General features: G+C 47.4%; 1 protein-coding gene across 1 annotated transcript in view; it reads right to left on the reverse strand.

Annotated features, from left to right (window-relative positions):
- Nucleotides 1-2,394: 2,394 nt before the first annotated feature.
- The window catches only part of LOC140913584 (NACHT, LRR and PYD domains-containing protein 12), a 176,261-nt gene continuing 151,446 nt past the window's right edge, over nt 2,395-27,209 (reverse strand). Inside the window, exons 10-12 of the mRNA XM_073350311.2 lie at nt 20,111-20,284; nt 10,451-10,621; nt 2,395-2,974 (exon numbers count right to left, since the gene is read on the reverse strand). Of these exons, the coding sequence (XP_073206412.2) occupies nt 2,887-2,974; nt 10,451-10,621; nt 20,111-20,284 (433 nt within the window). The 3' untranslated portion in view covers nt 2,395-2,886. The remainder of the gene's footprint in view (nt 2,975-10,450; nt 10,622-20,110; nt 20,285-27,209) is intronic.

Below are 27,209 nucleotides of genomic sequence, written 5' to 3' on the forward strand. Positions count from 1 at the left end.
CCCGTCAGGTTCCTCCTGGCCCAGGGCCTCCCCTGGGTCGGCAGCAGGATCGCGAGGGAGCAGCCTGTGTCTGTCTCCCCCCCGGTGCTCTCCTCACTGGGCAGAGGGCCCCGCCCTTTGTACTTCCTGTCCCACCCCTCCCCTTCCGGGGATTGGCCTAAGCTTGGTCTGGCCCCGCCCACTCAGGCTGAGAGGGTGGCTCTTTACCCTCTGGTTTGGAGGGGAGCCACCCTGGCTCCCTACACCTAGTAAGGTTTAATTTGCTCTTCACACCAGCTTTGCTCAGACGCAGCTGTCTGGACATGGGGCCGTGCAGGGGAGAATCACCCCTTAATGTGTTAGGGTCAAATTCCACCGTCAATTACCCCCGTGCAACAACTTTGGCTTCTCCAGGAACTGTCCTGCACTAGCCCTAAGATCCTAGGTCTTGTCCATGTAACGTCTGTGCTTCAGTGAAGCTGCACAGATGTAACTGAGAGCAGAATTTGGCCCTTGTGTCACAGCAACCAATTGTCTCCACCCTAGTCTGGTAAGAGAGGAATTACCACGTAAAACAACCCAGGGTTAGCAGGATAAACTGCTGCACGGCTGCTCCAATTGCTATAAACTCACACACTGAAACAGCCAATTCAGGGCCTCGGAGCTCAGCTGCCCTCAGTATGAAAGGGAACAAACATGTTTCTTCTGACAGAAATATTTTTAAATCAAAAGACAAACATAAGCGGTAACCCCCATGGAACAAGGGGAGAGGAGGAGCATTTGGAGACAGGTGGGTGACCTCTGCACTCTCACTGCTAGTTACCTCTCAGCCAGGCATTACCAGCCACCAAGCACCTCATGGCAGACATGGCCTATTGAATTCTGTCTCCACAAGCATGGGAAGCTCAGATTTCTGGCCAATAACTTTTCCAGTGGTCCTGGGGCTCTCCCTTAAATATCTCATGTCTCAGGATTATTTTAATATAAAATTTATATAAAATCCACCTGCACTGTCAGTTTGGCCTGAAAATTGCTAGGCCAGTAGAGATCCTAGGGTGGAGTTGGCAGTTGAAACTTCAACTCATTTGGTCAAGGGGCTTTCGGGCTACAGTCCCCCACTATCACCAGCCTGCCCCTCTCCAACATGACCTGCTTTTAAAATGTGTATTTTCTTCTAATTCTTTTTAGCTCAGAGCTAGGCAAAGCCCAGTCCAGCTTCTTCCCAGGCCAACCCCACAAGCACATATGAGCTCTCTGTGTCTCACTCCACCCCATAGTCTGTGTGTTTGGGGGTATTTTAATCAGTGCGTGATAGGGTCTGCAGGTGTGTGTAGCTGTGTGAGCAAGTGAGTGGCTGTGAGGTGAATGTCTTCACTTATGCTGCTATATTAGTCACGCACCAGGCATAGCTGGAAAGCAGCATCTGTATGGGCACATCAACCAGGAGGTTGGCCATGCCTTAATCATCTCCGTGTCCAGTTTTTTTGTTTTGTTTTCCACTCCCAAATGGGTGTTCATGGTCCTTTATGGCCACCTACAGCACCTTTCTGATAAAGCCATGAACACCCAGAGAAGGGTAAACAAACCCTCTTTTAGCTGCCCAAACAGACATTTTGCCTGGACAAGCTTCTTGACCATAAAGGATAAGAAACTGGGACCCTGAGAAAGTCGTCTTGGAAGCAACCCTGAGGACTCCCCCAGCCTTGAAGAATGGGAGAATTCTTGTGCACAGGAGAAGCACAAACTGTGGCAAGAAATACAAACTCTGAAGTGCAGCATTAGTTCTTGATTCATGATCTTTATTGAACTGCAGCAAAACTGACACAGAAACATCCATTTGGTATAAACAAATGTTGGAGACAGACACAGAATGCTGCCTTAATGACGGGAATTGTATGAAATTGAGGTGAGATGTCAAGGTTCCTCCCCCACTCTGAACTCTAGGGTACAGATGTGGGGACCTGCATGAAAACCTCCTAAGCTTACTTTTACCAGCTTAGGTTAAAACTTCCCCAAGGTACAAATTAATTTTATCCTTTGTCTTGGAATATCCACTGCCACCACCAAACTCTAACTGGGTTTACTGGGAAACATAGTTTGGACACGTCTTTCCCCCCCAAAATCCTCCCAACCCTTGCACCCCACTTCCTGGGAAAGGTTTGGTAAAAATCCTCACCGATTTGCATAGGTGACCACAGACCCAAACCCTTGGATCTGAGAACAATGAAAAAGCATTCAGTTTTCTTACAAGAAGACTTTTAATAGAAATAGAAGTAAAGGAATCACCCCTGTAAAATCAGGATGGTAGATACCTTACAGGGTAATTAGATTCAAAACATAGAGAACCCCTCTAGGCAAAACCTTAAGTTACAAAAAAGACACACAGACAGGAATAGTTATTCTATTCAGCACAATTCTTTTCTCAGCCATTTAAAGAAATCATAATCTAACACATACCTAGCTAGATTACTTACTAAAAGTTCTAAGACTCCATTCCCGGTCTATCCCCGACAAAAAAAGCATACCGACAGACACAGACCCTTTGTTTCTCTCCCTCCTCCCAGCTTTTGAAAGTATCTTGTCTCCTCATTGGTCATTGTGGTCAGGTGCCAGCGAGGTTACCTTTAGCGTCTTAACCCTTTACAGGCGAGAGGATTTTTCCTCTGGCCAGGAGGGATTTCAAAGGGGTTTACCCTTCCCTTTATATTTATGACATGAGGGGTAGGGGAAGAAACATACAACAAATAATGACTGAGCTATTGGAACAGGATCTGGATCCAAAGATGGTTCCCGGGTCACCCCCCTGCAGTGAGAAACTAAAAAGGTGTGTGGGGGGGTGTTACCAGACCCCTCCATTTCATAATCCCAGAGCCATGTTGGTGCAATGGCTCCCACTCAGTCCTCCAGCTATATCTTTATGTTCAAACCAGGTTTTATCTTTTTCACAGCATCCAGCTCTGCCTCCATCTCTGGAGTTGGATGGCCAAAGTCCACCCTGTGGGGAAAATAAGGAAAGAAAAGGATGTTAGTTCTCTCTGCAGACGTGATACCTGAGCTCACAGTCCCTTTCACTGTGCTGCCGACCACTGGGTTCTTTCCCATCTGCTGTCTGAGCTCACAGGATCCGTGTCACTGTCACGGCCCTGCCTGCTGAGCTCACTGCCAGCAGGTGCCTTTCCCTTGGGTGGGGGGGAGGAGAAGCGCTGGTACAGTCTGTAGCCTGGTCTGACCACCACACCCCACTCACCCTGGGAGCTCTGGGCAGGGACAGCAATGTCCTTTCTGCACATAAAGGGCTGGATTGCGCAGCCCTTGCTCAGGGCAGGGAGCACTGACTGACACGGACAGTCCCATGGATCGCTGTGGGGCTACTCAGCGCACACAGGGAGCAGGGGCTGCAAAATCCAGCTCAGAGACTCTCTCCATGGAAGCAGCCTGATCTCTGCTCTCAGTGCTGCGGGGGCTCCTCACGCCCCCTCCCCACAGGGGGTGAGTTTTTATCTGCTGTTGTGGTGCTGCAGCCTTGGCCTGACACTGCTGAAACTCCACCCAGCTACAGGAAGACAGTAATATGTCACTCTTGTATTTACTGTTACAGCCAGTTCAGGAGAATGGGGTTTGTCTGTCTGCAGCCAGTTTGGGAGAGCAGGAGCCAGTGCTCCAGTTCAGAGCATGGTGCTTGTGATGCTGATAAACCAAGGGCCAGCTCTGGCCAAGGCCATAGGCGTCAGCTAAGAACTGACAAACTCATAGCTGGAAGCCAGACCAGCTGATTTGTGCTGTAGTATAGTTCAAAATAGATGTTAAATGTGTTTTGTGTTTAAATTTAAAGAAAAACCGGTGCATGGATTGTTTTAACTTGTCTGTACCCTGTTATACTGTAATAGCAAACATTTGCATTGTATATACCGAAGTAACTCATCAAACAAAAAAGAAGTCTTGTGTAATGCAAATGAAGAACTCTAGCAGAAAGGTGTTAAATCCTGCGCATTCAAAACAAATGGTCATTGTGTGTGAGTTCAAAGTCTCTAAGAGCATTCTTCTTTTCCCAGGGCCGCTGATAGGGATTGCGGGGGAATAAGGGGCAGTGGCGGCGGCTGGAGACCCGGGCCCTTTAAATCGCTGCTGGAGCTCAGGGCGGTGCAGGCCGGGTAGTGCTGTAGGGCTGGCTTTTGCACGAGGCCCAACCCCTTCCAGCCCCCAAACCTTTCCCAGGGGCCTGGCAATTCTGTTGGCAGCCCTGTTCCCACCACGAAGAAAGAACCCACGTCCAGTCAGCTTGGTTTCTGTGAGAACTTATAAATACAGACCCACGGAAAAATTCTTCATTTCTTGATGGTTTGGATTCTAGCAGGACAGAATCTTTTATTTGTTCTTATTTTTATTCTCATTTTCGTTACCACTAGTAAGTGGTTTACACTCATATGTGCCTCGTTCCTGCTCTGTACATCTTCTAAAGTTCTTCTCCATTTGTGCTGAATTGAAATGTGATCAATTTGGTTCCCTGTTCTGTGATCTGATCACCTCCATCTGTGCTACTTTTTGAAATGATAGACTGTAACTCACTTGTACATACATTTTATCTGCTTTAACCTCTCAGTACCTTCCATTTCTTTTTCTTGGGGTAGGTCTACACAGCAATGTAAGCCTAGGGTTAGTGGGACTTGAGCCAGTGGACCTGTGTCAGGGAACCCTCGGCTTGAGCATCTACTCTGCATTTTAACCCTAAATTAAGAATTTTCTGACCCGTGCTCAAACCTAAGGCTCTGTCGTCCACATTGCAGTGCACAGACCCCAGTCAAAGTAACCTTATCCCTGAGTACCGAGTGCATTTCCACCTCCACTGCCCCAGTTTTGACACTCTAGCCCTACAAATGTGTTTCACTGTTGGAAAACGCTGTTGTCCACCTATTTCCTAACAGTGACGGTGCTATTGATGGGATTCAGGTGCCCGTAAGGAGCACACGAGTACAGAAACTGCATAATTAGCTCCTTTGGTGGCTGTCTCAATGGAACGACTGCCAGCTAATCTGAGAGTTGGGCTCTGCACCTCTAGGCTGAATCACAATGGCAGGAAAATGCCCATGTGCTCCTGTTTTAAGGATAATTAGGACGTCAGTCTCCAGGATTGTCAGACTAGTCAAATGAAACTTTGTAATTCTTAATTTTCAAAATGAGCTGTTTAATGAAGCTGGTTTTGTCTGTTTGTTTTGACATAACATTTCAAAACAAAAATAAGGTTTTCAGAGAAAAAACCACCCACCCACCCCAGGCTGGCTGCTGCTGCGGAGTGGTGCACTGTATCCCCAGGGCTTGGGGTGCAGCGTGCTCCAGCTTCCCCCAGGGATACCTTATCCTTGCCCCCCCTCCCCCCGCACCTTGTGAAGCAGGGATAAGGGATCCCCGGGAGGCTGTGAGGAAGTTTTGGTGCTGACCTCCACTCACCACCCTCACAGTGCACACTGACTGGGCACCTCTGCATATGCAGCCCCAGGGAACTCTGAGATACATCTGGAGGACTTTTGAGACCGAGTCAAGCCAGGGCCATATGCACACAGGAAACCAATAGGACTCAGACCCTAGGTCCCCGCTTAACACAGGCTTGGACCCTCCAGCCTTGCAGTATCCTGTGACCCTAGGTTCAAGCCCTAGGTTAACACAACTGGTGTGTGGCCACAAGGGGGACTAGGGGGCACAAGCCTGGGCTTACATTGCTGTATAGACATATCCTTAGTAATAAATCTCTAAATAGCTTACTATAGGATTGGCTGCCAGCTTCCTTGGTGTGAGATCTAGGATACAAATCAACCTTGGTGAGTGATGTCTCTCTTGGGAGGTGTCCACGCTCCTAATTCCCCACATACAACTTGACAATCCCGGTCTAAGGAAAGGGTAGTGCTCGTCAGGGCCGGATTAATTTTTTATGGGCCCGGCGCCAAACGTATTTGTGGGCACCCCTGGGGAATGAAGGGGCCAGGGGCAAGAGCACAGTGGGCAGGGTGGATTTGATTTAAATCATGATTTAAATCACTAGTCAGGAAGACTCGATTTAATCATGGTTTTCTACATAAAAGTGCATTCTTGTTGGTTGTTATAACCTTAATACATATAGGTTTCATTTTTAGAAGGTACACACTATACATTTTTAAACAGTGATTTATTTTGAAAACTTTTCAGATGAGTTTTACAGCTATATCAGAAAATGAATGATTGTTTGGTTATTTCGTTTACCAAAGATAATTGAAGCAGATATTTATGAAGTCATTGGGAGGTGAACTATCTCCAATTCAACAGATTAATCATTAATATTTGGAGGATTTTCTTGCCATGCTGAATTAGGAGGAGAACATCACCAGACAGACATTTAAATTGTTTTATTTAACTAAAACAACAACATTAAGTATTCTGGATTTTTTTCTTCAACAGCAAACATAATATTTTAACAAAAAAGCATATGTCCCTCGCTTCTCACATTTATCTCCAGACTTCTTCTCCTTGGCCAGATCTATTCCACCCCCAACAATCTTCTATTCATTGAACTTTTGGAAACTTTTCACTTTTAAAGAGAGGTAAGGGGTTGACTCTGTGTACACAAATTTGCAGAGGAATAATAAAGTTAAGGTCTGTTATTTCTTGCCTCTATATATTATTTATTTATTTAAAATATACTATAGAATCAGAATTTATAATCTCTATTCCATGATGAGATATAATGTATCTTAATTAAAACTATCTTTAGATAGATTTTTTTCCTCAAAAATCCGATTTAAATAAAAAAAATCCGATTTTTTTTTTACAAAGCCATTGATTTTTATCCAACCTGACAGCTGGGCATGGTGGGGGGGAAGGATTGGTCCCCAGCTGGAGCGAGGCAGGGGCCAGGGCAAGATGAGCACAGTGGGGTATGGGGGGAGGATTAGTCCCTGCTGACTGGAGCAAGGCAGGTGCCGGGGGCAAAAACACAGTGGGGCGGGAGCTAGGGTTGGTCCCTGGAGCAAGGGAGGGGCTGGGGGTAAACTGTAAGCACAGCAGGGCTGGGGAGGGGGTAAACAGGATCCTCCCCACCAGCCCTGCCCACATAGAGCAGGTACCTACCTTCTCCCTGGTTCTAGCCCATTCTCTTCATCTCTCTCTGCACTGAGCTGAGGGTGGGGGTGCACTGAGCACAGGGCTGGGGATGCAGGGTCTGGGAGGGAGTTAGGGTGCAGGAGCAGGCTGGGGGTTGGGGTGCAGGGTCTGGCCAGGAGCTAGAATGAGGGAGGGGGTTCAGGATTGGGGCAGGAGGTTGGGGTGTGGAGTAGGGGCAGCTCCCATTTGGTGCGAGGGGTGCAGGTGGGTATGCGGGGGGGAGGGTGCAGGAGCTCCCATTTGGTGCTCAGGGTGGGGGTGGGGATGTGTGTGTGGAGATGCAGGAGTCAGGGCATAGGGTGTGGGGGGGCTGGGTATGTGTGGGGGTGCAGGAGTCAGGGCTGGGGTCGTGGGGGGTGCAGGAGTCAGGGCAGAGGGCTGGGGGGGGGGTGTGAGGGGGGTGCAGGAGTCAGGGCAGGGTGTGTGAGAGAGGGGTGCAGGAGTCAGGGCAGAGGGCTGGGTGTGTGGGCTGGGGTCATGGGGGTGCTCCCAGCCCCCTGCCTCGAGTGGCTCATGGCAGGGGGCTGGAGGGGATATGCCCTGATTCCACCCCTCTTCCCCAAGGCCCCACCCTCACCTCTTCTCCGCCTCCTCCCCCTCCCTCGTGCCGGCAAACAGATGATCAGCGGCAGGGAGAGGGAGTGAGAGGGGGAGGGGTGGGAACCCAGCATGCTGGGGGAAGAGGCGGGGGTGGGGGGAGCTTGGTTGCCGGCGGAGCCTGCCCTGCTGCAGCAGGACAGAGCCCCAGGAGCCAGCAGCACCAAGCTTCTGCCCCCACCGGAGAGAGCGGGGCGGGCGGAGAAGAGCGGCCAGGCCAGGGCCCCTTTGGAGAGTGGGCTCGGTGCCATGGTAAATCCGGTACTGGTGCTAGTGTGACCCACCTTGCCCAGAGTGGCTCTGTCCCCCTCTAGTGGCTGGACCACATGAAAAAGTTGTTGCTGAAATCACTCAAGTTTGCAATACTGACAGTTCCCCACCCCGACCTGAAAACATGACGAAAGGCGAAAACTTGAAAATTTTCCCTTATTAAAAATGGCCGCCATCTCCTATTACTGCCATTGAGTCTGAAGCCAGCAATATGGCTGCCGTTTCCCTACCGTCCATCTGTATGTGGAAGTGAGGCTGCCCTTGATAAAGTTGGCTGCCACCTTCTGTTGTTTACAATGAGATGGAGGCCCAGGCAAAATGGCTGCCATTCTGGTTCGGGGGGCTAAACAGGGCACAGGGACTGTGAAGAGCTCCAGAGACAGGGCTAAAAGCGGATGGGGCAAGTGAGGGGGAGCAGAGCACTTGGGGGAGAAGTAGGCAGATTTAGGGGGTGCAGGAAAATGGGCTGCAGGGCAATGTGGGGGGCAGGAAGGAGGGGATTGCAGGAGTTTGAAGGAGGAGGTGGGGTATGCAAGTGGTGGAGTGCTGTCTAGTCTCTGGCTGAGACATGGTGGTTGGGGACTCAGGGAAGTTCTGCTTCTTGGAAAACGGTAAACCAATCCCATTGTACATTTACTGTAACTTTGTCGCTTATACCCTTATTTGAATAAGTTTCAAATTCTTTGATAAGTATATCTGTCACTCATCAACCCTAAAAAGTAGTATAAGTTCTATGTGCAAGTGTGAGGTCAGTGTTTCTCAAACTATTTACAATTCAGCCTTTCTTTTATCAAAGGAAATAAACATGGATGGCAGACAATCAAGACTGTGACAGGGAAGGAATAGAAGTTCCTCTATATTATGGGTGAAGACAGACTAAATCCAGTCTGAGCAACCAGGGAGAGGCACGAATTTTTGTGTACACTGAAGATTGGTTTTTCAACCTGATGTTATTTCACTCACGTTGGTGTAGTAGGAAGAGAGCTTGAGACATCAGCCCTTGTATCAGAGGCCTGAGGCCTGGGCTAAAGTAGTCGTCAAAGCTTTGCTAATATAAAGCAAAATAGGGCTGTGACCTGGAGGCAGGCCCTGTTGACAGAATTTGGCAAGAACAGGGCTGATATTGCAGAAATACACATTCCTAAGAATTGCTAGGCAGTGAACACACACACACAAGCACATTCCAGAAGGGTGGTACCAAAACACCTCGATACCAACACATTCCCCAAAGATAACAGGAACACATTGACCCATTTTAAAGATAAGGTCAGGATGACAGCACGATGAATAGAGATGTTTTGATCAAACCAACATGTACAAAGTGGCACCTAGCCACATCAGAGGGGCAATACGTAACTTGTTTGTATCGGTGTATAAAATGGAGTCTCAGAGGGCGTGTCTTTGGCCCACCAAGGGCAGAATGGAAGGTCCCGCCATTCACTGAGCTGTGTGCATTATCCCGGGCACACATGTGTTAGTGTAACTGTAGACACTGATCTGGGGAGTTAGGACCATGCTTCGTTGGTAATAAACCTGGCCGGGTGCCTCCGCTATTGAAACGGGTCTTGGTCTCTCATTGGGCGGTTCCATTGAGGTCTGCTGTGCAACAATCTGCACAGAGCTGGGACAGCACACAGAACACACACGCAGCCAAACATGTGACTACATTAGGCAAACGAGTAGAAGGGAGTTAAAAAGTTAAGACACTAAAAAAACCACAATTTGATATTTTTAAAAAATTTTCAAGGGTCTAACTCATGATTTTTGATCTCTTGATGTTGGCAATGCTGGGTTGTTTTTATTGTCTTAAAGTAATTGAGTTTGTAACATCAAAATATGCTGCATCTGGGATTTGCTAAAAAAACACTGGACTCTGTCCTCAATTCCACCAAGTTCACACTCAGCACTGATGAGGAGACTGAAGAAACTGGTGAGAAGCCACCTCTGCACTGCCCTGATCCTGGGCCGGGTGGGGGGACAAAACGGCCTCTGGTCTAACATAGAGGAACCTCAGGGCCCTAAGATATACAGGATGCTGTGCCAGCCTAGGATAAGTGGAGCACCATGCACTCTGCCCCGGATATACACCTCCATACTCCTCCACACCTTCTACCTGGAGGAAGAGTGATGCAGGGAGTGGGTGGTACAGAGTGGGCTGTACCTGCTTTCTACCACCTGAGAATTACCCTGAGTCAGGGGGATCCTTGGCTGCCCCTTTAAAGCAGCTGCCCAGCTGCTTTCCCTGCTCAGCAGGGACTCAGGCCTGAGCCCACTACATTGTTCAATTGTCTAACTAGTAAAATACAAGCAGTGAACACATCGGTGGGTCTCTATTCTTCACCTGGGGAGCAGAGTGGGGCTGGTCCATGGCTGGGTTCCATGCACTGTAAGACATTGTGATCCTGCTACACTGAGTTTAACTTACAACATCACAGTGATACCAGGCACACGCTAAAGGGACCCAGCTGTTACTTACCCCAGTCTCTGCAGTTTGCAGTTTGGATGTTTCAGCCCCTCACACAGCTGCCGCATTCCTGAATACTCCAGTTTGTTCCGCCTTAGATCTAGGTATGTCAGGGTCTGGCTGGTGCAGAGAACAGAGGAGAGATCCCCACAACATGCAGCACTGAGACCACAATCGCACAGCCTGCAGGAGACAGATGTATACAGAGTAAAATGACTTGTGTATGCCCCATTCTCTGCATCTCCCCTCACTGAGACCCATGTGTATCTCCAAACGGATTCTTAATTCAGAGACAGCGGCTAGGAATAATGTTATCTACTTATTTTGATTGAAATAATCATAAAAAGACACCTACTGAAAGTTACAGGTCCTTAACATATAATTAATTATATAAAACTCCCCTGTGTTAAGAGAATATTAAGGCTGCAAGATCAAGCACCCAAAAGTTAGGAACTGCCAAGCTTTAGGCTGCCTAGGCAACCTTAATTTAGCTCCTTTCTGTGTGTGCATTTTGATACAATCTGGGCAGGGAATTCTGGTCCCTGCTGGTGGTCGGGGTGGGGAGAAGTGGTGAGGAGCTCTCCCTCCTCCCCCATACTGTTCCTGCTGTCCATCCGCCTTCCTGCCTACCTCCACCTGCTCTGAAGATGCTGTGGAATCGTTGCCTTTTTTCTTTGCAAGGGCATGCGGGTGCATGTGCTCCCCCTCAGACTTTCCTCTTCTTTCTCCCTTCAATTTGCATTAGTGGATTGGTGGGCCTCCTTCTCTTCCCTCTGCCTGCCCAGCAGTCCCTTCCGCCCCACCTCCAATAGTGCCCCCTTGCAGTTTGCTGACCCCATCTCAGGGGGTCCCTCTTGTGATCCACTTTCCCCCATGGTGTGTTGCCTGTTTCCTCTGCCCTTCCCAACCAGACCCCTCGCTACTTGCTGCCTTTTGCCCCACCCAGCCCCACGTGTCCTGTGCACCCATGTGTGCCTGTGTAGGTGTTTCTCCCCATTTTGTTTAATTCCTACTCAACTGCACCCCAAACATACCCACTTATATGCACCCCTTCACTACCAGTGTGGCTGGAGAAGCAGGCCCCACTCCATACTGTTTACAACAAGCTCCCTTGGCTTTTCATTTATCAGATTGATCCCACCGTTGACGTTTGCTCCCTCCTCACCACACAGCAGTGTAGTGCAAAGGCTGGGGAGCAGTGTAGTGGGGAGAAGTTGTTAGACTCTGCACAGGCTCCAAAATGCAGCACAGACATACCCTCAGACTCAAATTCCAAGCTATGTGTCTTTCTGACGTTCAAATGTGCCCCTCCCAGCCCATCTGCTTAGCACAGCTGGGTTCCCCGCTCCCAGAGGGGCTTTCTGGGTGTGTGAGAAATGATCTTCCTCCCTTCCCTGTATCAGCCCCACCTGCCATGGCAAGAGGTGGGTTTACAGGGCTTGTAGCATGAAGGGATTCACAGTGAGTCCTAGAGAGTGCTCCTTTTAGTGTGTTTCAGAGCTGCAACACAGGGGTCTCCACCCCAGGTAAATGCAGGCTCCTGTCCAGGCTAGAGCTGGGCACAGAATGGGTTGTTCAGTTTGCTGGCAACTTCAAACAATTACAATAATGTTTCATTTAGAGTTGAATGGAAAATGAAACTTTTCAAAATTTTTGATGAGTTGAAAAGTCAGAAAAAAAAATTCAAGTTGAAACGTTTCATGTTCACCCATCTCAATTTTTTCATTTTGATTTCAGGCACTTTTACCAATAGCAAGGGAAGACTAGATTAACCATATGGCTGGAGGAAATGCTGGTGGTGCCCTCTGGGTAAGTGTTAGTCCAGTGTGATCTGTGAGTCCTAGATACAGCTCCCCACAGCCCCCAATGAAGAATGGATTTAAATTTGGGACTACAGGATATTCTGGTGTGGGGCTTTCTCAGTCTCTCCTATTGAAGTTCCACTTTTTATAAGTAATTAAATAGCTAGTGGATCAGGGACTTGAACTGAGGTCTCCAACCTGCTAGCTGAGTGCCCCAACTCATCCATGGGCAATAGAGTCATTCTCACTGTCTTTCCCTGGCCCAATGACTATTCACTGTCATTAATTAATAGTCATTCTTACCACTAAGAATAACACAATACACTCACACCGTATTCCTCATAGTCACACTGTAATGCAATCCCTAACTCTGTCCTCCTACTTTCCCATGGGGTAAATAGCGCAGCATGCAGTTCACCTGCACATGGATGTCTGGCAGACACACATTCCTGAGATCACAGTAAAAAAATTGCCTTATAGTGTGATTGTGAAGCACATGGTGTGTGTTGTGTTACTGTGCATGTTCTCAGGTGAGACCAAACTTTTCTGATTCCTTCTCCCCCAAAGATGAGGGACTATTCCCTTTGTCCTCTGATTCCTCTCAAGGGTCTTTTCTCTTTCACTGGGTCTGGTGATTACGGCTTAGATGTTTACTCCCTCATCTTCATATTAAACAGGAAGTTTGGGCTTGCACGGGGCAAGCTGCAGTGGTGCTCAGCGCGAGAAGATTTCCCTGGAAAAGGAATAAGCAATTTAAGGGTTGAAGCACTTTCCTGGTACGGATCCCCTGCTATCTCTTGTTGTTTCCTGGCAGGCTGCTACTAAAAGGATCAGGTACCAGGCATGCCATGAAGGATTCTGTTTTCTAGTCAGTTTGCAGTTAGAGAAGGTGAACCGCCAGCAGTTTGACTTCTTATAACTGTAGGTGGATTTTCATCCTTACACCAGGAAAGACTCCTTCTGCAGTCTACTACTGTATGTGGAAAGTCTTCTGATGCTGGGGAGTTAAACGCTATTAGAATCCCAAATCAAGCCTTTCCAAAAACTCTCACAGATTTTTGTATGGTGGCTTCCATCAAAGGTTTTAGCCTCAGCATCTTTTGAGTACAAGTAGCCCCTTGGGAGTTTGAAGGGTTTCTCCTAGTAAAGATAGTTTGGAATCTCACCTTCACATTGCCAGATTTCAGAAGGCCATGGCTAACCTTTCTCCTGTGGTTGGAAGCTCCTATCAGTAGCTGGACATTTAACTTGGTTCTGCCACATATTAATGGAATAGCTCTTTGTATCAGTGGCAACCTCATCCCTATACTTCCATTCAAGATATGTTGCTTTTTTAAGTAGTGGCAGTCCTGTAATACCATGGACAAATCATACTGAATTAAAATAAACCTTACTGAATTACATGTAATACCTTTGGGGTCCATTGTATTAAAGTGTAATTGTTTGTGTTACTGTGAAGATTGCATATAACTTTGCTAGGGGGACAGGGTATGCTAATGTAATTCCTCCAGTCAGAAGCATTTCGAAGCCACTGTCTGCAAAAGTTTGCATATACTAATTCAAACTGGAATCTCCAGGGACCCACAAACAAAGAAAAGACTTTGGCATAAATAACTTGTGTTTAAACTGATTCAGGGCCTTCTTCCTGATCCAGCAAATGGATAGGACCTCTGGTCCACTGAGGGTCCCAATCCCTAGGGAGGGGTAGAAGGACTTGGCCTAGTGAGACCCCAAAAAACAGAGTTCTCATTCTGAGCAAAGGATACAAGAAAACTCCTGGGTGGGGTTTTGAAGGACTGCTACTGCCAGAACCCATGTCGGAGGGGGTGATCTCTGTTACACTTATTAGCATGAATGTTGGTTCTTTTATTATTTGTAATATGTTTTCTCTATAGTGCTTTGACCTTCGGAATAAAATATGTTTGCTTAGAAAGAACTGCATGGTAACTTATAACTGGGGCTATTATGCTGTGTATTGTCTCTGAGGAGAGGAGTGAATCAGACCTGCTTAGGCAGATTGTTGTTTGCTGGGAATAACACAGTGATGGCAGGGAACTGTGCAGCCTGAAAATATCCCACTCAGAAAGGAGAGAGACATGGGCCTCCTCCCAGGAGAGGCAGTGGCCAGGGGAGTTGGAAGCCTAAGAGGGGGTGCCCTTGATGGATCACTGAGGGGAAATAATGGTGCAATTCCCTGAATTGTGACAATTCCAATCAACTTCTCCAGAAGTTAACTGTGTTATCTAATAAATCCCCTTTTCTTCAGCTTTTACCAGACAAAGTACTGGTAAAATAGTACTAGTACCAGAACTATTCCAGAATTCCTGCCTAACAGAGTTCTCCTTGTCATTTCCATCAAAACACTGCTCTCCTGAACCTACCCTTCTTAAGAGTTCAGATGTCTACAGGGCCATCAAATTCTCCCCATGCAGGACAAAATCTGATGCCTTGTTCCTCTCCTCTGTTGGAAATAACAAAGGTCTCAAAAAACTTATAAGGCAATCAACTCCAGATGGGTCAGATTTGCAAATCTGGAAGCCTATAGGAAGGCTCAAAAGACACTGCTATCAAACCTCAGAGCATGTTCAATAAGATCAGTCTCTAAATCTCAGCAGATAGATGAGGTCTATAGAGTGACCGCCTGACAATCTCTGCATCTTATGACCAGACACTACAAGTAGATCCATAGTCACTAGATGCTGCCTTTGGTCTCCAGGACTTTCAGACTGCTATTCTTCCTTGATTTGTCTTCTCATTTCATTCTGCTTTCCCTCCCCCACCCCCACCATCTTTTTTTTTTTGATAGACTGCCTGATACTTCCCATCCCTCAGTCTCCAAACTAGTGGATTCTGGAGAAGACATATTTGAAGTACATTGTAAATATTTGTTACTTAAAATTAGAGTAATTCAGTTTTCTTACTCAGGTCTTCAGATTTTACAGAGTTTAACCTTAATTATAAAATATGCAAGTCTGTGTTGTGTGGGACATAAAGGGGAGGAAGAGAAGTTGGGTGTCTTCAAGTTAAACCCTAAAATCCTATGTCCTTAAAATGTGAATCATGGACAAAAATCAGGGCAGCATTTGAGAAGGAAGTCCAGGCTCTATCTACAATCTGGGGTGACCAAATCTTTTTAATCCAACTACAGGCAGAGATTGGGTTTAGTCACAGAAACCCCTTCTAAAACTACTGGGCCCTAAATCCAGAGAGTGCCTCTTGACTACATCAGGGCTCCAGAGGTGGGAATTGCTTTTAGGAGCACACCAATGCAAGCATGCATTTGAGTCAGGGCTCTCTCCTAGGTGGGCAGATACATTGTCCAGGTTGCCCTGGTTTAAAGCAAGCAGGAAACATCATCTGTTTGATGCACTTTGCCTAAGTACTGCACTGAGATATCAGTAAGAGTAGAATCTAAAAGCTCATCTTGTAGGCAGCCTTAGCTATTCCCCAAGCCTCAGATGAACCTTTCTTGGGAGAGGTGCAGAGAATTCTTGGTAGATAACTGTTACTCACAGCTTCATTGTCATTCCAGTAGGACTTATGCCAGCATTGTTAAAGAAGTAGAAAAATGGACATATTCGTATAATTAAGATTACGCTGCTGGTACGGACTTCCACAGGGTAGTCTAGATGAGCATATTACCAGTTCAGATGTGGATTCACTTCTTGACATCTATAATCAAAACTACCCTACTCCAGTGCACATAGAGCAAAATCAATTGACTGTGGACAGAGTAGATCTTAAATGACATTCTCAAATTTTCCTGCGGTTGTTAGCCTGGAGGACACAATACAAAAATTCATTCTCACAGCTTTGTTGTTCCCATGTTTTTTCCAGTTCATGCAACAGACTGTCATCAAGGCATACCCTGAAAACACAGACCACCCTTTATCAAACAGGATGACTAAGCCCTTAGTGTGTTGTGGAAAGTCTGAGGCATGCCTTGTGGTAACTTACACAACAGGGCTCATCAGCAGGGGCCTCCTCTCAGATAAATTCCAGGGGTGGGGGGTGAAGTTGTGACAGCATATAGAACATTATATGGAGTTACATTACATCTTAGAAAGGCAGGGAGTGGAAGACATAATGGAGCATACAAACCTATGGAAAGTCCAGTGGGAAGCGGGGACAACTGCCCCCTAGAAAATGATGCCCCTGCTGGTAAGTATGAGAAGATATCAATGTGTTTTTACAGCTTTATGGAGAGGTACCCATTTGGGGAGAAGAGAGAAGCCAGGATCAGAGATTTGGGCAGCTGTGCACACTGGGGTATCCTGATGTGTAAACAGCATTTGGGCAATCGCCCATACCATGGGTGTCTCCTTCCATGGGGAAGGAGAACAATAAACTAGGAAGACCTGTTTTGTTTACTTCCCCACCCTGGACGGAATACAGTGCAATGAGTTGACACCTATTCCCTGGCTAGAGACTGGGCCCATTTGCACAGTACATACGAGTCACAAATGCTTTTATAAGAATAACCCAAGATGGGAACCTTTCAGCTGCGGCAGAAGAAGCAGATGGTTCCTACATGTCCTGTTATTCCGCAAGCCAGTTCTGTGGATGAACTCACTGTGCTGGCCCCATTATTCCAGGATAAGATCCCAAAACCTGGACCCCACAAAAATGCCAAAAAAATGCCATAGAGATTGGCTGTTACAGACACGGCCCTCAGGGGATCCTTTGCCTTCTGTAATTTATTCTGTAACTGAGATAACTCAGAGCTTGTTGACTTTCCTGTATGGCGTAAGAGGACAAAAAAGTGCTACATTGTCTAAACAAAGTAAAAGAAGCAGTGAGAGGCAGAAAGGCATTCTTTAAAAAGTGGAATTTAAATCCTATTGAGGAAAACAGAAAGGAGCATAAATTCTAGCAAGTGAAGTGTAAAAATATAATTAGGAAGGACAAAAAAGAATTTGAAGAACAGTTAGCTAAAGACTCAAAAAGTAACAGCAATTTTTTTTTTAAAGTAAATCAGAAGCAGGAAGCCCACTAAACAACCAGTGTGTCCATTGTGCGATCGAGGTGCTAAAGGAGCACTCCAGGAGTAGAACGCCATTGCGGAGAAACTAAATGAATTCCTTGCATCAGTCTTCATGGCTGAGGATGTGAGGGAGATTCCCAAACCTGAGCCATTCTTGTTAGGTGAAAGATCTGAGGAACTGTCCCAGACTGAGGTGTCATCAGAGGAGGTTTTGGAACAAATTGATAAATTAAAAGTAATAAATCACCAGGACCAGATGGCATTCACCCAAGAGTTCTGAAGGAACTCAGATGTGAAATTGCACAACTACTAACTGTGGTATGTAACCTATCACTTAAATCAGCTTTTGTACAAGATGACTGATGGATAGCTAATGTGATCCCAATTTTTTAAAAAGGCTCCAGAGGTGATCCTGGCAACTACAGGCTGGTAAACCTAACTTCAGTACCTGGCAAATAGGTAGAAACTATGGCAAATAACACAATTACTTTACTTAAGCAAAGGAAACTGTCATGGGATTAGAGGGAAGGTGCTTTCAGGGATCAGTAACTGGTTAAAAGATAGGAAACAAAAGGATAGGAATAAATGGTCAGTTTTCAGAATGGAGAGAGGTAAATAGTGGTGTCCTCAGGGGTTTATACTGGGACCAAAACTGTTCAACATAGAGATAAATGATCTGGAAAAAGGGGTAAACAGTGAGGAGACAAAATGTGCAGATGATACAAAACTACTCAAGATAGTTAAGTCCAAAGCAGACTGCGAAGAGTTACAAAGGGATCTCACAAATCTGGGTGACTGGGCAACTAAATGGCAGATGAAATTCAGTATTGATAAATACAAAGTAATGCACATTGGAAAACATAATCCCAAGTATACATATACAATGATGGAGTCTAAATTAGCTGTTTCCACTCAAGAAAGCGATTTTAGCGTCTCTTTAGGGTAGTCTCTGAAAATATCCACTCATTGTGCAGCAGCAGTCAAAAAAGCTAACAGAATGTTGGGAATCATTAAGAAAGGGATTGATAATAAGACAGGAAATATCATATTGCCTGTATAGAAATCCATGGTATATCCATCCTCTATATAAATACTGCATGCAAATGTGGTCGCCTCCATCTCTAAAGAGATATATTGGAATTGGAAAAGGTATAGAAAAGGGTAACAAAAATGATTAGTGGAACAACTTCCATATGAGGAGAGATTAACAAGACTGGGACTTTTCAGCTTGGAAATGAGATGACTAAGGGGAGATATGATAAAGGTCTATAAAATGACTGGTGTGGAGAAAGTAGATAATGAAGTGTTATTTACTCCTTCTCATAACACAAGAACTAGGGGTCACCAAATGAAATGAATAAGCAGCAGGTTTAAAATAAACAAAAGGAAGTATTTCTCCATACAATGCACAATAAACCTGTGGGACTCTTTGCCAGATGATGTTGTGAAGGCCAAGACTATAACAGAGTTCAAAAAAGAACTAGATGAATTCATGGAGAATAGGTCCATCAATGGCTATTAGCCAGATTAGCCAGGGTTGGTGTCCCTAGCCTCTGTTTGCCAGAAGCTGGGAATGGGCAACGGGATGGATCATTTGATAATTTCCCTGTTCTGTTCATTTTCTCTGGGGCACCTGGCATTGGCCACTATCTGAAGTCAGGACACTGGGCTAGCTGGACCTTTGGTCTGACCCAGTATGGCCATTCTTATTTTCTTAAGGGGAAGGAGCTGGGATAATAGATATCAGGAGCCCAGTGAAGGGAGTTGCACTGTTCCCAAATGTTCCGACAGCTCAGGAATGTGGCGTTATCTCAGCTTCTCCAAATTCAGCTTATCTTTTATTGCTTGGCTGGACCTAGAATGATGATAATTCCCAGCTCACCAAGCTAAACATCTTTGGGTTACAAACACCACACTATATTTCTGTCACATCGGTAAGAAGTTCTGTCTTCTAGTCCCTGAATGGGCAAAGCTGCCCATCTGTCAATACCCCATCCTGGTCCCTGATCTCTATGTGAGTTTTCTCTTCTCTCACACTACACCGCTATTTCTCCATCCCTCTTTCCTTCTTCTCATTCTCTTCCCCCCTCACCCAGTCATGCTATGGGACACTGACCTTTCTGAAAGTACATCACATTTCCCACTCCCACCCCCCACACACATCTTGGTGGGTCTGCCAAGACATATATAAAATTAACCTTTGGACAGTCCATCACCCTTCTCCTCACAAGCAGCAACTTGCCTGGCTGGTGATTTGCAGGCTTCATAATTGATTTGCAGGCCTCATACGTGATTTGCAGGCCTTTTTGTGGCTGTTGTCAATCAAGGGTTGGTGGGTGATGGTGTGGAGTGAGCTGTCACTTCCACTTTCTCCAGAGACCCCCTTCTCTGCAGCACATTAAAGCCACAACATGGGGGGAGGGGTGGAAAGGGGCACTGCACCAGGCTTACATGCCACCCCTATTAGATGACCTAGTACCTCCCCCTGCTAGTGCAGGATTGCTCTCTACAACATGTTTTCCTGTGAATTGTCTAGTGGAGAATTAAGATGTCCCAAGTGATGGAGCTTCCATCAGTTCTATGTGGAGACTATTTTCATGGGATAGTAGATCTCACAGCAGACCTGTCAGAGCAACACAGCAGTGAAGCGGTGTATCTTTCCTCCCCATCTCCCATGCCACCAACAGTGATTTACTCATCCTCTACCCTGCTACAAACATGGCAGGCTGGGAACATATGGTGAGTCCTTCCTGCAAGTGCTGGAGGGACACTTGATTTTCAGATTCTCCTTGTAACTGCAGGGAGCAGACACCAGATATGCACCCTGTTGAGCACTTTACATAAAGGACACCTGTGAATGCAAAAAGGAGGCCAAACGTTACTTACCGCAGTCTCTCTAATCTGCAGTTTGGCTGTTTCAATCCCTCACACAGCAGCTGCACGCCGGCATCTCCCAGAGAATCATTACCACGCAGGTCCAGCTCTGCCAGGCTCTGGCTGGCTCTGAGAACAGCAGCGAGATCCCCGCAGCCAGCGGCTGTGACATTGCACTCCTCCAAGCTGCAGGAGAGAGAAAGGCAGAGAAGGGGGATCACGGTGTGAACGGGCTCATCACAGCTGGTCTGACAGGCCCGCTCCGGGACCAATCCACATCCAGAGTGAGCCAGAAGTCCTGCTACAGACACTGACCCAAGCCCCACTCCTTATCCACTGAGAAACCAGCAGTGGGTGGAACTGTCTGTCTAAACTCCACCCCTTGCCTTTTACCCATCACTCATGAACAGTGGGAATGGTCTAGACGCCTCAAACCTCTGCCATTGACGAATAAGGAATAAGGTTTGGGATGAGACTTCCTTGCTGAGTACTGCCCCCTCACCCTCTTCACTGACCAACCAGAATTCAGAAGAGTAAAAAAGTCCTGCCACTGAGCTCTTGACCAGCCAGGCTGGACTTGGCACTGATCAGCCCGGGAACGGTGCGACCCAATCAGAGCAGGCCCCACCCCAGGCAGCTGGGCTAGGCTCAGAGCAGGAGGAACTGGGAGATCCTGACCCTCCACGCCCCCGGCACTAGCTCTGCTGCTGCCCTGCAGTAAACTCATGTCTCCTGTCTCTGCCCCAACCCCATCAGCTCTGACCCTCAGGCCTGGGGAGGGGAGGCAGCTGGCAGGCCCAGCACTGGCTGCATCACACCCACATTCCACTGAGACCAGGGACAAAAGTGGGGGAGAAACAAAGAGCGGAAGATCCCCATGGCAGGAGGGTCCCCAAGGATTAAGGAGGAAAGAGTCCCTCAAAGGAGGGCAACTGTGTGACCCTGTTATACAGTTGCCAGGTGTCCAATTTTCAACTGGAAAGTCCAGTCGAAAGGGGACCTGTACCGTGTCCGTCAAATGGACTCACCAGACACAAAAAGTCTGGTTACTGCAGGTGGTGGGGAGGAGGTGCGGGGAGGTGATGGGTTGTCAACCCATGCCAGACCCTGCTCATTCAGGGCCTCTTCATACATACATCTTGTAGGTAGTCAGGCTCCACATCATGAGCTGAAGCTCCCATCCCAGCCCTGGAAGCACAGGGAGCCAAGCTTGCAGAGGGAGATGGGGTGGTGGAGAGGATTGAGTGTCGAGGAAGGGGAAGTTGTAAGAGCAGCTAGCAATGGGGGGAGTCAGGGAGAGGAGTGAGTGGAGGGCCTCAAGGGAAGAGGCGGAGTATGGGGAGGTTCTAGCACTCTTGTTATAATGTCTGGTTTTCAGAAATTAGAAAATTGGCAACCCTACTCTGTTGGCAGGGCTTATTCCAGAGTCTCTGGTGGGGTGATAAAAGCAGAAGTTCTGCTGGTTTCTGTAACCCCCTTGCAGAGCCTGGGCTCCTGATGGAGCTGCCAGCCAGCTGAGTGGGTAACAATGGCAGCAGACCACCTATGACCATGTGCACCTCAAAGACCACCTGCAATCATGAGAATCTTTGCCCTCCTTCAAGGACTCATAGCAAGCCCCCTGCACTCCCAAGCATGAGTCCTCTCCACCTCCAAAAGCTGCTAAATCTTGCACACATGTTGAGACATCCCTCCCACCAGAATTGTCACCTCCATGGCCTCCTTCATCACCTCAGTTGCCTTAAAAATATTTTTACTCTGCCAAATAGAGGGGAACCCCAACATTTGGGAGAGAAAAAAGCCCCTGAATTCATACAAGGGAGAGAAATCCACACTTCTTGGGGAGTGCCCAGGTTCTGTTAGGGTTTGTAGAGCCCCCAAGATATTTTGGAGGCAGGAAGAGAAGAGCCTGCAATGGGGGTTAGGGGAGAGATTCTAAGATTGGGTTGAATGGGGGAGAAAAGCCCCAAAGGTGTATGTGGGAATCTGAGGGGATAAACCTTACTTTGGGGAGGAGTGAAGTGAAGAGGGCATTCAAGCTGAAGCAGAAGAGAAGGACCCCATCAAATTTAAAGGTTAAAAGAGAGAGAGGGGACACCTGAGAAGGTGAGGCAAAAGAGATCCTAAAGTTGTGGGAGGACTTTTGAGGGGAATGGACCTCACTTGGAATTAGAAGGAGACCCCTTCTGCCACTCAGCGGTAATAAAGGGAGTAAGGAAAGAACACCCCTCCAATAGAGACACCTTGAGATATTCGATTAAAAGAGATAAGGCTAAGGCAGATTTGGGAAATACCCACCATGGTGCAAAGAAAGAGAGACCTCCAAAGAAGAGCACCTAAGTGGAGAAAGACTGTAAAGAAAACAGGGGACACCCCTGGAGGACAGAGGAGAATTAATAAGGATACAGAGAGCAAGACAGAAAGAATTAATGAAGTGTGGAGGGAGTCGGGAGCAGCAGGAGGAAGATGGAGTGAGGGAGGAATGGTAGGAAAAAGAAAACAGCTAAATTTGAGGGCAAACATGGACACTCAAAAGACTGAAGGAAAAAAAGAGACAGAAAGAGAAGAAAATATCTGAGCAAAGAGAGAAACAACAGAACAAATACAAAATAAATTTTAAAAAAGGGAGATAGAGGCATGTCAATTTTTTAAAAAATATTTTATATAAGTTTGATGCTAAAACGTTGCACTAAGATACACACTCACTGTATGTTGCCAAATGTTAAAAAATGACAAGTCAGGCTGCAAAGAGTCTTAAACTGAGCATAGTCATGTTACTGTCTTAAAATTCGTGAGATTTTTTTTAAGGAATACACTGAATTCCTTTAATTTGGCTTCTGGTTTTTCAGACTTTAGGGTTCATGTTCAGGCTGTCTCTGCAACCATTAGAATAGAAACTTAGCTTTTTTTAAAAAAAAAATGGAGAGTCTTCCTTAGTCATATGACTCTGGGAGCTAGGACTTCCAGAAAAACAAGAAATATCAAGAGATTTGTGATAAAACCTCAAGATGGCAACATTGTCATATATCATAACATGATTCTCTGGTGTAACAGGGATCTCAGGGGCCTGCCTGAGAATGGTAGAGGGCATGGGAGTCCATTGTTCCTGAGGTCAGAAGCAGGAATAACCTGATTTTTCTTTCTAACAAAATGATGTGTAAAATAAAGGGTTTTCAGTCCTGATTTAACTGTAAATCTGAATACAAACTTAATCCTGGCGCTGCTCATGGCCCTCCATACATTCTCCCATCAACTCAAATTGAGGCTGGGTTTTAGAATGTAGTTGTGTGTGCATCTGTTGGCAAATAATCATGTCGACTGGGTTTTGATGTACTTCTATATTAACAATATGTAATCTGAGACACTAGAAAGTTATTCTAGTGCAGAACTCCAGATGAACACCATGAATGCTCTTATTATTCTAATTGCATAGAATTTTGCCTTTGAAATGTCTGAAGACTTTCAAATATACTGGAAATGGCACATGATATTTCAAAAATGTTTGGGAGGTGCCACCCTTCACCCCTCACCTCCAGGCAACCCTACCTGGATTTTGTTTTGCCTCTTCATAGCTTTCACATGATTGTTTGGGTCTGGTCTGGTCAGTAGTCAGAGCTTTTTAATTTTCCTGACACACTTAAACAAATTACACAATGTGTAAAATTCATCAGTAGTACTGGCACTAATTTTTAAACGGTGATTATTAAGTAGTTCTACTTTAAAAACCACAACCATATAAAAGAGAGGCTGTGTCCAATCCAAAAAGCACTTTTCTAAGACCAAACCCCCTCCCCCCCCCCCCCACAAAAAAAAAACCCACAGGACAATGATCACAGTTCTCTGAAAGAGAAAGGAGGCTCTTGTAGTTAAAGTCCTGGCTCTACCATTCTATCTTTTTGGATCTCAATTTTCCATGTGAAAAATTGGAATAATTATACTTTCTTCCCCCATCCTTTGTCTTTTTGGTCCCATATAACAGGGTGATGCTATAGTTAAGGTTTAGACCAGGTTATTTTATTTCGCTATTTTACTGGATAGTTCCAGGGAATAGTCAGTTGCCCTTTGACCGCAGGTCAGTTTGAACCCCTACTTGTGGAGACAATTGGAAAAGGCAGGATAGCAGATTGCCAAAATGTGTGTCTGGGGAGATTGTTATTTTGGGGAAATGTAATCAAAGGATTATTGTTAAAAAATTAGTTACATGAATGCTTGCTGGCAGAGAGGAGCATTTTAGGGGTGCATGAGTGGGGGGAAGAAGCATGAGAGGGATTTGGGGCTGCATTGAGGGGAGGGGGATAAAAGTGGATGGGTGGTAGGGGAGGTGAGGGGGAAGGATATATAAGGTAAGTAGCAAGGTGCTTGGGGAGAATGGGGGGAATGGTGCCTGTCAGACCCACATTTTCCCCTTCTGTGTGTGCCAGGATCTGGGGTGTCTGACCTCTATCCCTACCTCTCTCATGTGAGCCAGCTTTTGGAAGGGTTGCATTTCTAAGGGTGACTGAGTCCCGCTCCCTTCGTGTATGCCAGGATCAGGGGAAGTCCTGCCCCTCTGGGTGGGCAGCGTAGAACAAGCATGCTCAGAGCAAGCACCAAGAACACATGGCTGAGACTGAGGTGAGAAGCCGGGCACAAGTACACTTGACCAGGCCGGACTAACCTTTTGTGGGTCCAACACCAAACATATTTGTGGGCCCCCATGGAGGCAATGGGCATGGGCTGTGGGGGTCGGTCTCTGGAGTGAGGGGCTGGCTGGGGGCAATGGGGCACAGCGCAGTGGGGGCAGTTCTGCTCCACACAGCCCAGCGTAAGGGCACTGTTTACAAACCAGCAGCCGCCAGATGCACACTGGCCTGCCTGGCCCTGCGCTGCCAGCATACCCCTCCCCTCAGGGGTGAGCCCGTGCCTCACCACACGCCCCCCCCACCCAGAGACCCTACACACAGACCTGCTATGGCTAGCACCCCCATGCTAAGAGACCCCCCCCAGACTGCTCCCACCACAACTGCACTGCACCCTGCACACCATGGCCCCCCACCCTCAGCACCCTCACACTCCGACTGGCTGGAGCCAGCCCCTTGGGGGCAGGACCATCAGCCAGGCCGGAGCAGGACTAGGGCTTGTGCAAGCTGGGCTACCTCAAGACCCACTTGCCTGGTGGGGCCCGGCTGAGCCCTCCATGCTGCCCTCCCCCCATACACAAATGGGCTGAGACCGGCCCAGACTTTGCACCGCTCCCAGGCGGCTCGGCCCCGGGGAGGCGGGCAGGGCCCCACAGGTGGCAGGCAGCAGAGCTCGGAGCCAGAACTGCACTGCGGAGCGGGGAGACCCCTTGGATGTGACCCCCAAGAGCTCACCCTGCCCAGCCGCATCCATCCGCCCTCCGGCCAGCCCACATAGCTGAGCCTGCTGTTGGGCAGTGAGCCCCCTACAGGTGAGTGGGACCTGCTGGGTGGGAGCTGCTCACACAGCAATGCCTGGGCGCTGGACTGCCCTGGGCAAGGGGCCAGACCCGGCCATGTGGATGAGTTAGACAGGTCTGTAATGGGCCCCTTCCCAGTGTGAGAATGGCAGACATTGTAAACCCGGTACTGTGCTTGTCCCATATCATAAATTGTCTCGCACTGGTGGGGCAGGAAGGGACACCCACTGACACGAATGGACCAGTTCACACATCTTAGAGCCTTTGTTTCAGGCTGTGTCCATCTCCATGGGGAGAACATCTCATTGAGATTAATGGGGTGCTTAACACTTCTCTGAGTCCGTAAGACTGAAGTTTGAAACTCACCCTGGGCAGAGATCTCAAGAATTTACTTTCAACATTTTGGAAAAGTCCGCCTCTGTTGAGGGTTTTTTTGGTTTGTGGTTATTATTTTGGAGAAATGTCATCTAAGCACAGCAGAATATTCAGAAGGCACTGATACTATTGTTGAAAAGAAAACAAATTACATGTGACTGCTCGCTGCGGGGGGGGAGGGAAGGCTGATTAAGGGTGCAAGAGCAGGTAGTAATACAGGAAGGCGAGTTTGGGTCTGCAGCAAAGGATGGGGGTACTATGGGGAGGGGGACATATGGGAACAGGAGTGGGGAAGAGGCTTTGGTGGGCTCAGGTAAGAGGGGGTAGGGATTGCAGGAGTGGGAGAGGAGAAGATGGGAGGGGTTGGAGAATGTGAGTGGCAGCAGAAGAAGTTGGGGGTTTAGGAGTGAGGGGGCCTGTCAGCCCTGAAATCTCACCTTTTGTGTGTGTGCAGGGGAGCCCTACCCCTTTGCAGCGGCCTGAGCACCTCTCCTTGCCCATTGGATATTCTGGGACCTGGGGGTGGGGGGGGGCTGCTCCTCTGGGGGATCTGAGCTCTTCTCCCTGCACCTTTGGTGTCTGACTTAGTAGAAAGAACAGGAGTATTTGTGGCACCTTAGAGACTAACAAATTTATTTGAGCCTAAGCTTTCGTGGGCTAAAACCCACTTCATTGGATGCATGCAGTGGAAAATACAGTATAAATCTGTATAAATACAGTAAATCTGAAACCTGACTTAATAGAATGACTGCAGTTTGTGAAGGCTTTATACTGAACTACCATCTAATCTGAGAATTGGGCTCTGCACCTCCAGGGTGAGGCACAGTGGCATGAAAATGCCTGTGTGCTCCTGTTCTGAGAATAATTAGGACATCAGTCTCCAGGCCTGGCAAACTATTAAGTGGAATTTTGCAATTCTTAATGTTTAAAGTGCGCTGTTCAAATGAAGGTGTTTTTGTCTGGTTGGTTTTTTATTTATTTTTGTCTGTTTTGAAGTTTGACATAAAATGTAGGTTTCAGGGGAAAAACATACCCCTATCAGAGCCTGGCTGCTGCTGGCGATGGAGCAGTGAAGTGTATCCCCAGGACTTGGGGTGCAGTGTGCTCCACCATCCCACCGCAGCCCAGGAGGCAGGGATAAGGGGTCCCCGGGGGTCTGTGGGGAAGTTTAGAGGCTGGGTCCCACTCACCACCCTCACAGTGCACGCTGCCTGGGCAACTCTGCACACACAGCCCAGGAAGGGCAGGAGGAGCCCATGAGAAAGGGACAGAGAGAAGACAATGAAGCTGTCTTGCAAGGGGGAGGGGGAGGGAGGG

Source organism: Lepidochelys kempii, chromosome 6 (assembly GCF_965140285.1).
Source record: "Lepidochelys kempii isolate rLepKem1 chromosome 6, rLepKem1.hap1, whole genome shotgun sequence".
In the NCBI taxonomy this organism is placed as follows: Eukaryota; Metazoa; Chordata; order Testudines; family Cheloniidae; genus Lepidochelys; species Lepidochelys kempii.